Genomic DNA, 16,116 nt, shown 5'->3' on the forward strand with positions numbered 1-16,116 from the left:
GAGCCCATTGGGTAGCTAATGCTCTCTGGGGCTGTGCAGGAAATGCACTTTTGCTCTGGATCAAAATATTTAGCTTTCTGCACCAATTGACCTATGGATGAGATGAATAGCTAGCTCGTGGTTCTATTTACAATCATTCTTTCGGTGTCTCACTTTGGGTAACGCCTTGTTAGGGGCGGAGTCTAGGAAGATCCAGTCACACAACGTCGGTCATAGACGGGTGCAACCGCCAATAGAGAAACAACCGACGTCCCATATAAGGTGCCGTAGTATCTTCACTTCCTTCGTCTTCCTCACGGGTTCAAATTAAGGTCCTCTACTCAGCATCGACTTGGACCTCTGCTTAACTGTTAAACTGTTCACAGGTGGACCGTCAAGAACTCAGCCGCCAAGCGCAGGACAGAAGCTTCTTGTGCTGAGGATTGACCTCACACGACAGCTACACCAGACAGCAAGCTCTCGCCTTACCAGCCCAGATACCTGCTTCGTGTTGCTTATTCCCACCAAAGTGGAAGAAAGGAAAGAGACTTGAGATTCGGTTAGCCAGACTCTAAGCTAACCTAGCTAGCTAAGAAAGAACGCACATTCTTCAGTTAGTGGTGTTCTTGCTATAGCTAGGCTACTAGTCTCGCGTTCCCATACCTCAAATCACGTAGTAGTCATGCCTCCCTTGGAGGCCTGGAGATTTTGATTGGATGTTACATTTCAAGACCCCCCAAAAAATAGCTAGCCACAATGAGGTTCGTTTTGAGAAGTAGCTAGCTAGTTATAACTAGGTAGCCTTCAAGGTTAGCTGACTTCTCAAAACAAACCTCATTGTGGCTAGCTATGTTTTTGGCCTTCATGCTAGCCTTCACAGGCAAATATAATTTTAGAAACATCAACAATATTGATATGGCCAGCATTGTAGACCATTTCTCACCTCTTGCTGCATCTTTAGCTCATCTCGAAATATTAGGGAAATGCTGTGAAGACCGTTGTGCTGCAAACGTTCTAAAATGTCACCAGTGCTCGTTTTGTTGACGTTTTCAGTCCTCGCGCACTGTTGCGCCTATGGCACTAATCTGGTGAGCACCTTTGGAGCTCCAGCCAAGCCAAGCAAGGCACATCACTGACTTACAGCGGTTTCCGACCCCTCTTCAGCCGATTTCTGCCATGGAACTTCCCCAGGCTTCCTATTTTAGGGACGAGGCTACTAACCCTCGACGTGAACACTAAGTTAGCTAGCTAAACGCCAGGGAACACTGGCTGCACAGCTAAGCATTGGTGAAACACACGACTAGATCTCCCTCCCCGGGAAGTATGCTTGATATAGCTAGACTACTGACCCACTGGGAGAACGGACTCGATAGCTATACAGCTAAGCTTCGAATAGCAGACATATAGCCCGGGTCTCCATACCAGAGATATGGCTACTTTTACCGCTGCACAGGGCGAGTCCCCTGCTGTGATGCAGTTAGCCCACACCACACTACTAGGCGAAGCTAAACAGCTAGCTCATTTAAGACGTATGCCATTCACCATCTTCAGCTAGCAGTGTACAAGCAATAGCTAGGCAATTGGCCCATGGGGCAATTTCCAGCCAACTAATGCCAGGGCTAGCACCACAGCTACCGTCCGCCAGTACACACTTTGAGCTAGCTCTTATGAGCTAGCTCTTACACTGGGTAGTGTTACTTTCCCCCTTATTTAGCTTACCAGCGCCCTCGCTGGCTAGGTTGACCAGTTGTGCCTTGGTACTATGGTCGTAGGAGATGTTTCAGCCTGTAAAGAGCAATAGTGTTCTCCGGCTAACTACAGCTATGCGTTTAGACCACTAGAGGCTACTATTAGCTTGACGAGTTGTACAGACCCCACGGTCAGGCTTTGAAGCACGAACCCAACGATCAGGCTTTGAGTAGCTCACATACAAACCAGCTGGCAGAACCTTCTCTCTCGGAGTTATGGCTACTGTTTTCCCCGTACTGGACAAACTAAACCAAGCACTCAGATTCCTGGAATTACTAGCAAGCTACGGCTAAAACTGACCACTTACACCGCACAGCACTACGGTCAAATGAGGCGCAACACTGCTCCCCCCGGCTAACATGGTGCAAGCCTGAGCCAGAATAGTAACCCCCTGGGTGAACAGTGACTAGTTGATCCCAAGTATGACAACCTCACATCTTAGCGTAGTCTACGCTCAGTACCCAAACAGCTAGACCCATCCTGCAATCTTTGTGGTGCTTGAGTCCATTTCACAGCTGCAGTTCGAGCCACTGGAAAGCATGAAAATTAGATTGCTTGCTTGAAACTGCTTTACCTTTAGCCATTGCATCAGCAAAACAGGTTGGAGAGCTGCATGCACCGTCAGGCCACAACTACCTATGATTTGCCCAGGGGTTATCCAAGGTTTGTCCCTTATGTTAGTAGTGCTTATAAATCGCTTCACTTTAGAGCTGTTGGCCTTTCACCCACCGCCCTTCTCCATGGAGGACTGTCTCCACCGCTTACGCCAGGCACACACTGGAAACATCTGTATGGACAGGACGAGAGCCCTTTGTCTCTTGGGCACCTCCCCACGCAGGGAGGACCACTTCTCAACAGCGTTTATCCCATTGTATAGTGGAAGCTATGTCTACATCATGGACATTGTTCAAGGCATCTCTGTTCAAGATATATATAATGTGGCATGCTGGGGTACCCCCCCCCCCCCACCACCCCCCCATACATTCGTGAGGTTCTACGAACTGGACGTCACTACAGCCTCATTAGCGCATATAGTGCTTATTGTCGGGACTTCTGAGGGTTGATCAGATCCAGACATGGCTTCGGAGAGTATATGAGTGCTACTCGAGTTGGCGATATCCCCAAAGTGACCTAACGAGTAATTGAAATAGAACTTTAGGTTACCTAATGTAACCCCGGTTCTATGATATGAGTCAGGTCTCTCACCGCATTACTCTTCATGCTTTGCGTAAGGAAGATGAACGTACTTAGAAGTGAAGATGGGAGCAGACTACGGCTCCTTATATGGAAAGTGGGTTGGTCCACTATTGGTCGTTGCTCCTGTCCGACAGACGTTGTGTGATTGGACCTTCCTAGACTCCATCCCTAAGAGGCGTTACCCAAAGTGAGAGACATCACTCATATCATAAAACCTAGGTTACATTAGGTAAACTTAAGTCTTCCTGGGTCGTATTAATTGGGGCACACAGTAGCAAAACATTTTGCAACAGAAAATTAAAACAACTTATCTGGCAAGTTAAGGTAGTCCCTCCCAGTTTCATTCCATTTTCTTCCATTTGGTGCCATACGACCCTGGTGAAATGTGGTAGGTAGTAGCGTCGCATGGTATACAGAGACGTCAGTACATTCTCGGTACTAGAACATACTTTCGGGTAGTTCTGTCAAATGTGTCCCACATCATCTACTGATTGAGGGAGGATCAAGTCTGTCTATCAGCACAGCTAATATTCCCATAGCGCACTCATTGCTAGCTCTAGCCTGCCATGAGGAAACTGAGAACGGTTACATACAAATGTTCCATCTAAGCTGTGTGCAGGTGCGCAGCTCCGCCAGGACTGCCTTGCAGAAGAAATATCAGCCAGCACAGAGAAGCACGAGATTAGAAAGTTGAGTGGAGTTTTCCCCCGGTAGTTAACACTATCAACGTTTCCCTTTACTGTGGGATTATGTGATCGAATCAACGCAATATTAACCACTTTCAATGCAACATACCGAAACAAAACTAACTATGCAAGACTTTGTATACAAAACTATGCAAGAGATTTTGTTGTAGGCAGAGCTCATCGGATTTTATTGCATTGACAGGCATGACTCAGGCCCATACTCTACACAGAGTACAGACCGGTAAGCCATAACCAATCAGAGCTGCAGTAGAACTATATGCAAATAGACCCTTGCCATATATGGATGTGCCATTCACTTTGAACAGGACTATTTTACAGCATGAGCATTCACGGTTATTACACAATTGTTTTGAGAACAAAGCGAGCGCTGCATGTAGCCACGTGTGCACATTTGTTCATATTCTTTGCTAGTTAGTGCGTTATTGGCCGAGTTATAGCAACTTTGTAGTCAGCAATGTGGGAGTGATTGCTTCCTACAAGAGCAAAGTGTGTACATTTGAAGCGATCTTTGAAAAGCAAGTCTGGTACAGAGCTTCTTTTTTTTTTATGTCTTAAAAAAAGGGCAGTGTTGTATTTTGAGGCAGGCTTGAATAAGCTAAGTAGCCAATAGGCAGAGGGTATTATAATTTGTCTGATTCTCTGTAATAATGGTATGGGAATAATAATGAAAGTGGTTTCTTACATTAAACACCACAACAAAATGTTCAGTCACCTCCTTGTCTGAAGGACAAGTGGATAAACAGGTTAATGTCAAGCCCTGCATGTTTTTTCCCCCCCAAAAGTCTCATGGAATGTAGGCCTACATTGAACACCACACAATGGCCGCTACTGTAGACAATGATAGAATTGCTATTTTCATGTTAAAATGTTATGTGATGCATTTTCTCATGGTAGGCCTACATTTTAATCAAATAGCCACAGTAGCCTAGTTGGCCACTGTTAAAACAGTAAATTGAAGCGGGTACAGCTTCAGTGTTCACAGTAAAACGCGCGCCTGAAGTTGCACAGAATGAATATAAATAGTTTAAAAACATTTTCCCTAATAATCCTGTTTACATCTGAAATCAGGCCATAAAAATAAACATTTTACCACAGTGACCATGTCATTTTTGCGAAGCCTATTTGATTCGGAATTCGGACATATAAAGTTTGTATGCGAAAACTATTTCTAAGATGCATACTTACAGGTTTTTACGAACTCTTCACTCGGCATAACAGGGAGGCTTGCTTCTGGCACACGCGCAGATTAAGCCACTTACATGTCCTAATAACTTGAAAGCTTGCTCTGAAAACCAGGGGTTTTAATTGGTGTATGCCTACTTCGACTTTGACCTTAAGATAACCAGAGTAAGATGTTTACATGACAATTTCCATACTCTGCTTACTGCCGTAAATCAATGTAATATCAAATTATTTACGTGCATGCAAATGTGCTCACCACTGGGAGTTTCTTTGTGTGTGAATGACATCATGGCACTTTAATAAAAGAAGAGACTGCTTCTATGTAAATGTTGTTGATCAGTACAATAAAATATGTCCCAAATGGAAGGTAAACAGATTGCTTTCCATCTGTAGCCTCATGAAATCAGCCAAAACAAGCTCAATGCATTCACATGTATTGTGAACAGGCCTATCAATAGAGATTTACCATTCAAATAAATGATTACCATTATGCTGTTACGTAGTTAGACTGGTAAAAAAAAACTAATTGAAATTGATTGGATGATTTATTAATTGATGCATACATTCAAAAATCTATGGAATTATATTGAACTCAAAAGATATCTGGATCAAGTGCCACCCTGTGACTTTGGCTAATACGCATTCTTTTTGTTGTTGTTGCTATGGTATCATTTGGGTATTGTTTTGGTATGTAGTATCGTGATGGTATCGAGTATTGTGATACTGAACATGGCATCTAAGTCAAAATTCGGGTATCATCACAACACTAGTAGGTAGTAGTGGAGGAAAGGAAATCCCATGGGTCCTGACACACATTGCTCTGACAGTGACACAGGTGTTTCTAAAGGCAGCATGTCTTGCTCCGTCTCCATCTCACTGCAAGATGGTTATCATCCGTCTTACCGTCTAACCTGGTGAGCCACTTACATTGAATGTCAGATAATCTGTACACTAATTACCCACTTCCATATCCCTAGGACTGACAAGTGTAAAATGATGCTGTGTGTAGGCTATGATTTACGCTACCACATGTATGACCGAAAACATGGAGCACTCAATGGCTCACACACACCATTTACCACATCCATTCAAAATGGCATCATCATGGTTACCTTAACAGTCTTGTCCATGGAGGCAGACAGTAGGAGATGGCTGAGCTGGGGCACTGGGCACCACTGGATCATGTTGATTGGAGCCTGGTGGGCCTGGAGGCTGAGCTGCATGCACCTGGGCACCACTGCCCTGCCAGGCTTGGGCCCCAGGTACGGACGCACCCGCTCAGAGACCTCGCTCAGCAGCCTGGAGACAGTGGACTTATCATTCGTTTCCAAAGAGGTTGGTTCTTCTCTCTTTGCTGGTGTGGCCAACCTCTGTCTCTTAGGAATGTATGGCGAGACACCAGGTGGTACAGCCTGAAGCCTCTTCGCAGTGGTCAAATTAACACAGTATTGTGGAGTAGAGTATGGTTTTGAGTTTGAGCTGTTCTCCACAATCCCTGAGAGACCCAATGGAAGGGGATAAATCTCCCTGTGAGGTTCTGACACTGTCCTACCATCAACACATTGTCCTATTTCAAGTGGTTTGTAATGGGGACTGGGTAATAATGGTCCATAGAAGTTAGAATCCAACCATTTCTGGTTTCCTTGGGACTGCCTAATATCATCCATGGGACAGTTGGCAAGATGAGGGAGTGCTCCGTCATCATCCTCCTGGTCAGAATCATCATAGGCCACTAACGAGGTCATTGTCCTTTCCCCAGAACCCTGTGGGATGTCAATTAAATATGTTTTATTGAGACAGGTTTAAAGCAGTGTTAAATAATCCTGGGTTGTGTTCAGTTCAACAGAACATTTGACAAAAGTGTACAACGTTGAATTTAACAGAAACAGTACTGAATTACCAGCTGAAAAAAGTTGATTATGGTGGCCCAAACGGTGCTTACCGTATAATGTGCTGCACAAGTTTTGCGATTTAAAATGGCCACACACATATTGATTCAGGCCACAATTCACCACACCCACCAAACTGGAGCAAGCGTACGTACCTCAATATAGACACATTCACTCTTAAATTTAAGCTAGACAAGCTAAGGAAGTTTAGAAGAGGTGAAGTAGACTACAGAGATGGCAAGGTCTTTTCCTGTAGAAAACCAACCTGCAAGAATTCAAATCACACCCACAGAGGAAGCCCAGATCTGTTTCTTTCAACTTTACGAGCCGTGACGATGAGGATCATCCAAGACACTCCGCGAGGCCGGCTCCTCCCAAGATTTTTTTGACCAGAAAGACGAGCCACACAGGTTCTCAAAGAGAAGAGGATGCGGAAGAGGCCAACTCAGAGGGGGAGGAAGAAAGCAAGATTATCCAACCACATGGAGCAGGACCAGAACAAGGCTGTGATCAACAATTCTGGAGAACCCCTTTCTGATGACGGTGTAAGGGTCTTGTCTAAAGGACTGTCATTTGCTCCCACATACTCAACTAATGAACTTAACTCAAAGATTGACCTATTTTGTTTCTACATCTGAAGGCCTGGTACAAGCAAAACACCTTTCCAACTACAGACACCAGTGTCAGGTCAGTCAGTTTCTGTGCCCTCAAAACACATTTTAAGCCTAAATCCACTTTGTCCCATTGTCCAGAATACGACACAAAACATATTTGCACATTTTGATGTAGAGAACCTGGTTAAAGGGTAAAAGTGACACAAACCAAACAATGTCTTAACACTATCAACAAGGCAGGTCCTACAGACCCTCGTTTTGGTCGCACCTTAACTACTGTTCAGTTGTGTGGTCAGGTGCCACAAAAAGGGACTTAGGAAAATTGCAATTGTCTCAGAACAGGGCAGGACAGCTGGCCCTTGGATGTACACAGATGGCTAATATTAATAATATGCATGTCAATCTCTCCTGGCTGAAAGTGGAGGAGAGATTGACTTCATCACTACTTTTATTTATGAGAGGTATGTTGAATGCACCGAGCTGTCTGTCTAAACTACTGGATAATGGCACACAGCTCAGACACCCATGCATACCCCACAAGACATGCCACAAGAGGTGTCTTCACAGTCCCCAAGACCAGAACAGACTATGGGAGGCACAGAGTACTACATAGAGCCATGACTACATGGAAGTCTTTTCCACATCAAGTAACTTGAGCAAGCAGTAAAATTAGATTTAATTTTTTTTAAAACATTTAACATTGGCACAAAGCAACACAAACATTGGCACAGACATGCAGACACACAGAATAACATACGTGGTAGTGGTGGAGTAGGGGCCTGAGGGCACACAGTAGGTTGTGAAATCTGAATGTATTGTAATGTTTTAAAATTGTATAAACTGCCTTAGTTTTGCTGGACCCCAGGAAGAGTAGCTGCTATCCATAATAAATACAAAATGTAACCTTTCAAAGACAGAGGGATGTAATTGAATCCTTGTCCAAAAATGAACAGAATGTGGTTAAAAAAGCAGGCAAAAGGTGGCACTACAGTAGCGTGGGGTAAGAACAAAATGTGACAGAAATCTACCGTCAATTATACAATGATGAATTCTACCAATCTCTTACTTTCAACCTTAGAGGCCCTAAAAACGGATTTATTTTTATTACAATTATTTAACTAGGCAAGTCAATGATGGCAGTTAACCCACTGTTCCTAGGCCTTGTTCAGGGGGAGAAGGACAGATTTTTACCTTGTCAGCTCAGAGATTTGATCTTGCAACCTTTCGGTTACTAGCCCAACACTAACCACTAGGCTACCAGCCGCCCCAATTGAAAGGGATCCTCACAGACGCTAAGGAGAAAAGTTATATTTCAGATAAGATAGCCCCCCCAAGCAGACCAGTCATTAGCAGTAATGAAAGCCTGATAGAACCCATCTCAAAGTACATTGATTACTTTATTAAGCCTTTTCTGCCATCACTCCCAGCCTTTCTTCAAGACACCACAGATGTGTTGAATAAAATGAAAGAATTGAACAGAGGCACAGCTTCCTTTTCAGTCACCTTGGATGTGGAGTCTTTGAACACCACCATTGAATATGAAGGGTTGGCAGCTATGCACCATTCTTGAGTACTCGGCCTGACACGCCTCCCTCAGAATTCATTCTCCCTGACTGAATGGACTCTAAATAATACAATGTTTTGTCTTCCAGAACCTCGTCTTTAAACAAGTCAAAGGATGTGCCATTGGAGCTTGCTACAGCCCTTCCTACGTTGGATTGTACTTCGGTAAATGGGAAAATTACTTATTTCTGGATCCTTCAAAAAAATATATATATATGTTATTTGACCAGATTATATGGTGGGGGTGCTATATTGATGTCTGCCTGTTCTGGTCTGGCTCAGAAGATTCACTTATTTCCTTCCACCAATACCTTAACAGCATTAACCCTAACATCAAACTGACTATTGAGTACACCAAAGAGAACCTACATTTTTTGGATCTTGACATCAGTAAAAATGACAAAGGCTTTTTGCACACATACAACTTTAAGAAGCCTACAGATGGGAATACCATTCTGAAGGCACACAGTTTCCATCCCAAAAGGCTAAAATAGAAAATTCATTATAGCCAATTCTAAAGAGTCTGCAGAATTTGCGATCAGGAAAGAGACTACAGTGTCACATCTGCTGAATTGGAGAATCACTTCTTGAGCCGGGGTTAAGCAATCAAATTCTGAAAGGGCCGGACGACTTGACAGAGAGGACTTGTTGCGGAGGGGAGCTCCTCGTGATGCACAAGAGAGCGTGTACTTTGTTACAAATTATAAACTGGGTGGTTCGAGCCCTGAATGCTGATTGGCTGAAAGCCGTGGTATATCAGACCGTATACCAAGGGTATGATAAAACATTTCTTTTTACTCTTCTAATTACATTAGCAACCTGTTTATAATAGCAATAAGGCACCTCGGGTTTGTGGTATATTTCCAACATACCACGGCTAAGGGCTGTATCCAAGCACTCCTCGTTGCGTTGTGTTTAAGAACAGTCCTTAGCCGTGGTATATTGAACATATACCACACCCCTTCGGGCCTTGTTGATTAAATATAGCAAAGAACATCAAAATGATCTTTAAAAGAGAATTGGGGAATCATCCAAAGGGATACGCAAAGTCTTCCCAGAGCCACCAGTCATAAGCTTTAGTCCACAGCTACCTTCCTGGTGACTCTCAAAAGACTAAACCACAAACCCAGCTGGGTCTTTCAAATGCAACCATTGCAGACAATATTGCACAGAAAAGTATTTTGTTGACACAGAGTATCAAGTCAAATATTTCATTAACTGTAAAACTACCAGCTTAGTAGAACATAAGTGCCCCAAAGGAGTAGGCAACTAAGACTACCCCATGGCAAGGAACTACAAGTCCTTACACCATGGTAACCCTGCCTCCCTTCAAGCTATGGGTATTGATTATGTTCCGGCCTCAATCAGAAGAGGGGACCGCCTTAAACCACTAAACGAAAGGGAACGTTTTTGGTTTTACAAAGTACAGGCCACTAAGTACCCTGGTTTAAAATGAAGATATAGATTTCTATTCCTGTAAGTCGCTCTGGATAAGAGCGTCTGCTAAATGACTAAAATGTAAAATGTAAAATGTACCCATTCCTGTAGGGTCTTAGTGGTCCCTTTGCTGTCATCTAGTGGACATATTGCCCAATTACCCTCTGTTTGGAATGCTGTGGTCCATGTTTGCTGTCATCTAGTGCACTATGAAATGTATAGCTCTACTACACTCACTCCTATTCAAGGCTAGCACTACTTTGTCTTTTCTAATACTTCTAACTTTAATATTCATTTTTATAACTTATCCATTTCACTTTTGAATGTACAGTATTGTTACTAGGTGATGTCTCATGAATATTGACTAACTATTCTGTAACCACCCCCTCTTCAATCCACATTGATTGGGAAAATACTTTGTTCAAAAGACATTGTATCTTTGTACTCCCTGACAAATGCCATGCAGCCGAAATGCAACCGTTTTAAAATATGTGTTCAATTGAACATGCCATACAAATAAAGACATTAGTTAATTATATGAAGAGTGCATTGGTCCTCCTTTCTTTTTGATGACCAATTTACCAAAGAGCTCCTTCTATCGACAAAGACCTATTGTGTACCTTAGGAGTGCTTCCCTTCCTTTTTTCTAATGCGTACCTCAAAGGCTGTTGAAGAACGGTGCCAGTTTCAGTAAAAACCATCATGCTACATAACAAACATTGTCGCGAACTGAACACACCCTTTGTCTATTACACTGAGGCTTAAGCTCTGTCCATATGCAATTCCCTCTCCACTTCCATCCACTCTGCATAACAATTTACTTCATAAGAGATACTAGTGACACCTGCTGTATTGAAGTACTGCAGGCCACACTACAATCTACATAATTTGCAGACAGTTTCCTCCACAATCTACTCCTGGGCTAAAGAAAACTTTCAATAGAGATTGAACATTTTTTTGTCCATGAGTAGGCATAACATGGGCCAACCAGACAACCGCGTGCTATAAAAAAATAAAATAAAACATGTGTTTAAGGGATTAGAGAGAAGATGACAGCGGTTGTTGGCCGGATTCGAACCTATGACAACACTGCAGACACGTGCCGGAGGCTGCAGCAATACCGCTAGACCAGCCAGGCCACAAGAATAACTCTTACTTTATATTTCAGTCATTTAGCAGACGCTCTTATCCAGCGTGAACAACAAGAGCAATTAGAGTTAAGTGCCTTGCTCAAGGACACAGACTGATGATTTCTCACCTAGACAGCTTAGAGACTCAAACCAGTGACCTTTCGGTTACTGGCCCAACACTCTTACCCACTAGGCTACCATCCAATGTAACTTTTTATTTAGACCTTTTTTGGAAGTACACCGACAGCAGTAATGACCACAGTTGCTCAGGGAAACTTCATTATTTGTTAAGTACCTAACGTATTCTGACATTATTAAGCTTGAAAAGTTGGTGAATGGCAAGTTGAATGGATGCTTCCTGGGCTAAAAGTAGAATCGGCATATTCAACGTCTCCTGTAAGGACAAATTCTGGTTCAGGGTGGACCCATCTGTCTCAATCAATGAAAGAAGACTTGAAATAGACAAGATGGCAGCATAATTGTTGGATTACTTCATTGAGCAAATACAATTATTTTAATAACGGAGCATTTTCTAAATTCAAACGGAACCCCTGCAACTGGACAAGTCAATTTTATGAGACTCCGGTTTCCACAAATCAAGGAAGAATAGGGTATCGCCAAGCTTAAGGTTGGTCGTAAAATTATCTGTGCTATGGCAAACAGTACCTAATGGAAACCTGTAACTTTTTAACCTTTATTTAACTAGGCAAGTCAGCTAAGAACAAATTGTTATTTACAATGACGGCCTCCACGGGCCAAACCCGGACGACGCTGTGCCAATTGTGTGCCGCCCTATGGGACTCCCAATCGGGAGTGATACAGCCTGGACTTTCAACAAGGGTGTCTGTAGTGACACCTCTAGCACTGAGATTCAGTGCCTTAGACCGCTGCGCCACTCGAGAGTAACTCCCAGTATAATGGATATTTAAAAAAATGTTGGTCAAATAACATTACTTGGTGTTACAATCTGTAGCTATCTTGACAGCTGAAAAGATGCTAGCCTAACAGGGCTCTACACTGAACTTTGTTACATGGAGCACATGTGCGTTTAAATTGAAAAATGTAGGAGCACACAAAGACATGTAGGAGCACAATGACAAATTTAACGTAACAAGCAGTTATTTTTAGTAACAGTGCAAGCATGGCGGTCATGATTCTGTACTCTAAGTGCAGTGGTGCTCCTAAATGTAAATACCTAAAAGTGCACAACAGTTCTAGTAATTGGTCCTCTTATAGACATTATTAGCAACAGATATTATAATAGCTTTCTGTCAGAGTAGGTCTAATCATAATGTCACTGGTAGCAATTATCTGCTTTCAGAAACTAGAATACCCAAAATGTTTCAAATGTTGCTTTGTTACAAATCCTGCCAACACATTGGGCCCTGTGATCAATGAGGAAAGGGTGGGTATAATTTGGGGAACGTTCCAACAGGAATCTGTTCCCAAAACTACGTAAATAACAAGGATGTCAACACACAATGCAGACAACGTAGCATGATCAATTCACCTAGCTAACTAGCTGCCGAATAGGCATCAACTCACCACGTAGTTTATTCTTAATGTTTTGCACCATCTACCCTACTCAGTTTACTAGATGGCCATTAGCCCAATAACGGACTAAAGGAGCCTAACGTTAGTGTCCTCCTTTTAGTCCAAGGACCTTACATGTTCTGTTTAAAAGGATCATTTTCTCTGGAAACCAAAACATACTCCATCTAAAACGTGAAACGATTGTCAATTGCGGTTCTAGAAACATAAATCCCTCTACTTTCATATCACAAATGCAAAATACACACTTACAGTACACTGGGTGAGCCGGTTAACACAGTTGCAGCCTACAGTCATTTTTAGGGGCAACCCTTTTGTGTCTTCGGTCTTCGTTTGTCTGTAAACAAGCGCTGTAACATGGACATATGGCGGTGTGGGAACCTTAAGAGCCCCGAAGCTTGCTCTAAACTTTAAGACGCGTCCCTTACGGTATGGTTTTGGAAACACAAGGAACGTATCATTCATATCAGATAAATACTTTAAAAAAAGAATAAGTAAAATTACTACACCTTTAAGTGGTTAAAACTGCCCCGGTCAGAAGGTACTATCGTATCGTCAATAGGCGCTAAAGCAGTTATCGTCAATGAATGTTGTAACTGGCTATTAGTCCATTACATGGGCAAATTGGATAGCTATGTGCTGAAGTCTGGGACAATCGCATAACATTAGTCACACAGTCATTAACTAGCTAGCAACTCCAGCAAGAAGCTGCCTAGCAATATCCATCTTCCTGTGTCTATAACAGATATGCCACTAGAGTTAACCGTTACGCGAATGGTTGCTGTAGCTAACGTTACTTACGATTCAGTGAAGTGGTTAAGGAGAAAGTAGAGTATATGCATGTAACCAATGCGTCCAGCTAAAAATGTTGGATGCCTTCTTCTTCGATGGAGTTGAACTTCTTCTTCGATGAGGTTTAACAGCGGTTGACATCCAATATGTTGCATTACCGCCACCTACTAGACTGGAGTACAACTCCCTTATACTTTGCTTGAAAAAATAAATACAATAACATATACTCCACCATCTGACACTACACTAACACACACATACATTCATACATTCATACATTCATACATGCATACATACATACATACATACATACATACATACATACATACATACATACATACATACATACATACATAAATAACACCACCCTATTCCACTATTTAAATATATTGAATCCTACATCATGCCAACAACCTGAAAGGATGGGACATCATCACTTAACACACCCTGTAACTCTTCTGATGTCAAGTCTCACACACCTAAATATCTCTCTGTAGCTGCCACCACAACCTAAATTTTCTGCGACTTACGTTCCATCCCTGCAGTACAGTTGATAACCATTGCTATAAATGCTAAAAATCCATTACTGACACATATATCACTTGTTGGCCTACCCCTCTGTGCTGGTACAGATCGACTATTCACACCACTCCTCTCAGGATCCCTCCCCCTTGACCTGTCTTCCTCTACTTTCTTCACTGTCTCAGCAAATGACAACTTCTGACTTACTCTAACCCTGGAAACCTCAACCTGCCTCTCTGATCCCAGAGAGCAAATGCAGCTAGCTAGTTTAGCCTACTCAAACACCCTGCTCAAACAGAGGGATGCTATGTTAGCTAGCTGGCTATGACTATCCAACACAACACTGGATGTCTTCCAAGTCAAGGTAAGCTTTTGGTTTTACAAATGTATTGCCACCGGGGCCCGCCGTGCTAAACTGTTTACTGACTGTGTCCTAACGTTACTGCATGACTGCAGCGGGTATACTAACGTGTTAGTTTTATTAGCTATGTTGACTATGAAGTTACTTTAGCTAATGTGGTGACAACGATGTAGGCTATGTGTTGCGGTTATGATATGGTTTGGCTTGGAAAGGTTTTTTCACCTAGTCACACATAGTTGATGTGTTGTGCATTGAAGTCCACAAGCAAAAGGTGAGAGGAGGAGAGCCCATAGATGCGAGAAGGAATACAACATGGCTGCTATGAAAGTGAAATATATGTACACATGATCAGGGGAGTATTCATTCCGCCGATTCTATTGAAAAACTTTTCTTAAACAGAAGCAAACGGAACAAAACATCTTAAACGGCACCTACGCCACTGGTTTGGTGGATGCCAGGAGAACCTGCCACATGCATAATCAATCAAATGTATTTATAAAGCCCTTTTTAACATCAGCTGGTGTCACAAAGTGCTATACAGAAACCCAGCCTAAAACCCCAAACAGCAAGCAATGCAGATGTAGAAGCACGGTGGCTAGGAAAAACTCCCTAGAAAGGCAGGAACCTAGGAAGAAACCTAGAGAGTAACCAGTCTCTGAGGGGTGGCCAGTCCTCTTCTGGCTTTGTCAGGTGGAGAATATAACAGTACTTGGCAAAGATGTTCAAACATTTATAGATGACCAGCATGGTCAAATAATAATAATCACAGTGGTTGTAGAGGGTGCAACAGGTCAGCACCTCAGGAGTAAATGTCAGTTGGCTTTTCATAGCCATGCATTCAGTTCGAGACAGCAGGTGCGGTAGAGAGAGAGAGAGAGAGTCGAAAACAGCAGGTCTGGGACAAGGTAGCACGTCCGGTGAACAGGTCAGGGTTCCATAGCCGCAGGCAGAACAGTTGAAACTGGAGCAGCAGCATGACCAGGTGGACTGGGGACAGCAAGGAGTCATCAGGCCAGGTAGTGTTGAGATATGGTCCCAGGGCTCAGGTCCTCCAGGGGGAGGGAGATGGAGAGAGAGAGAATTAGAGGGAGCATACTTAAATTCATGGATAAGACAGGAGAATTACTCCAGATATGACAGACTGACCCTTGCCCCCCGACAAAAACTATTGCAGCATAGATACTGGAGGCTGAGACCGGAGGGGTCGGGAGACACTGTGGCCCCGTCCGATGATACCCCCGGATTGGGTCAACCAGGCAGGATATAACCCCACCCACTTTGCCAAAGCACAGCCCCCACACCACTAGAGGGATATCTGAAAACCACCAGCTTACTACCCTGATACAAGGCTGAGTATAGCCCATAAAGTTTTCCCCCACGGCACAAACCCAAGGGGGCGCCAACCCGGACAGGAAGATCAAGTCAGTGACTCAACCCACTCAA

At 43.2% G+C, this 16,116-nt stretch overlaps 1 protein-coding gene across 7 annotated transcripts in view; it reads right to left on the minus strand.

Moving 5' to 3' along the window:
• wdr25 (WD repeat domain 25) overlaps positions 1-16,116 on the minus strand; it is a 65,756-nt gene that overhangs the window by 38,103 nt on the left and 11,537 nt on the right. Inside the window, exons 1-2 of one of the 7 annotated variants that reach the window (XM_082955610.1) lie at positions 6,757-6,923; positions 5,927-6,577 (exon numbers count right to left, since the gene is read on the minus strand). The exons of 1 other annotated variant lie outside the window; for it this stretch is intronic. In XM_082955610.1, the coding sequence (XP_082811736.1) occupies positions 5,927-6,577; positions 6,757-6,804 (699 nt within the window). In that variant the 5' untranslated portion in view covers positions 6,805-6,923. 5 more of the 7 variants (XM_014209970.3, XM_082955609.1, XM_014209968.3 and 2 more) reach the window with 5 other exon arrangements.

The sequence above is a fragment of the Salmo salar genome, chromosome 09 (genome assembly GCF_965601325.2).
Source record: "Salmo salar chromosome 09, fSalSal1, whole genome shotgun sequence".
NCBI classification, from domain to species: domain Eukaryota; kingdom Metazoa; phylum Chordata; class Actinopteri; order Salmoniformes; family Salmonidae; genus Salmo; species Salmo salar.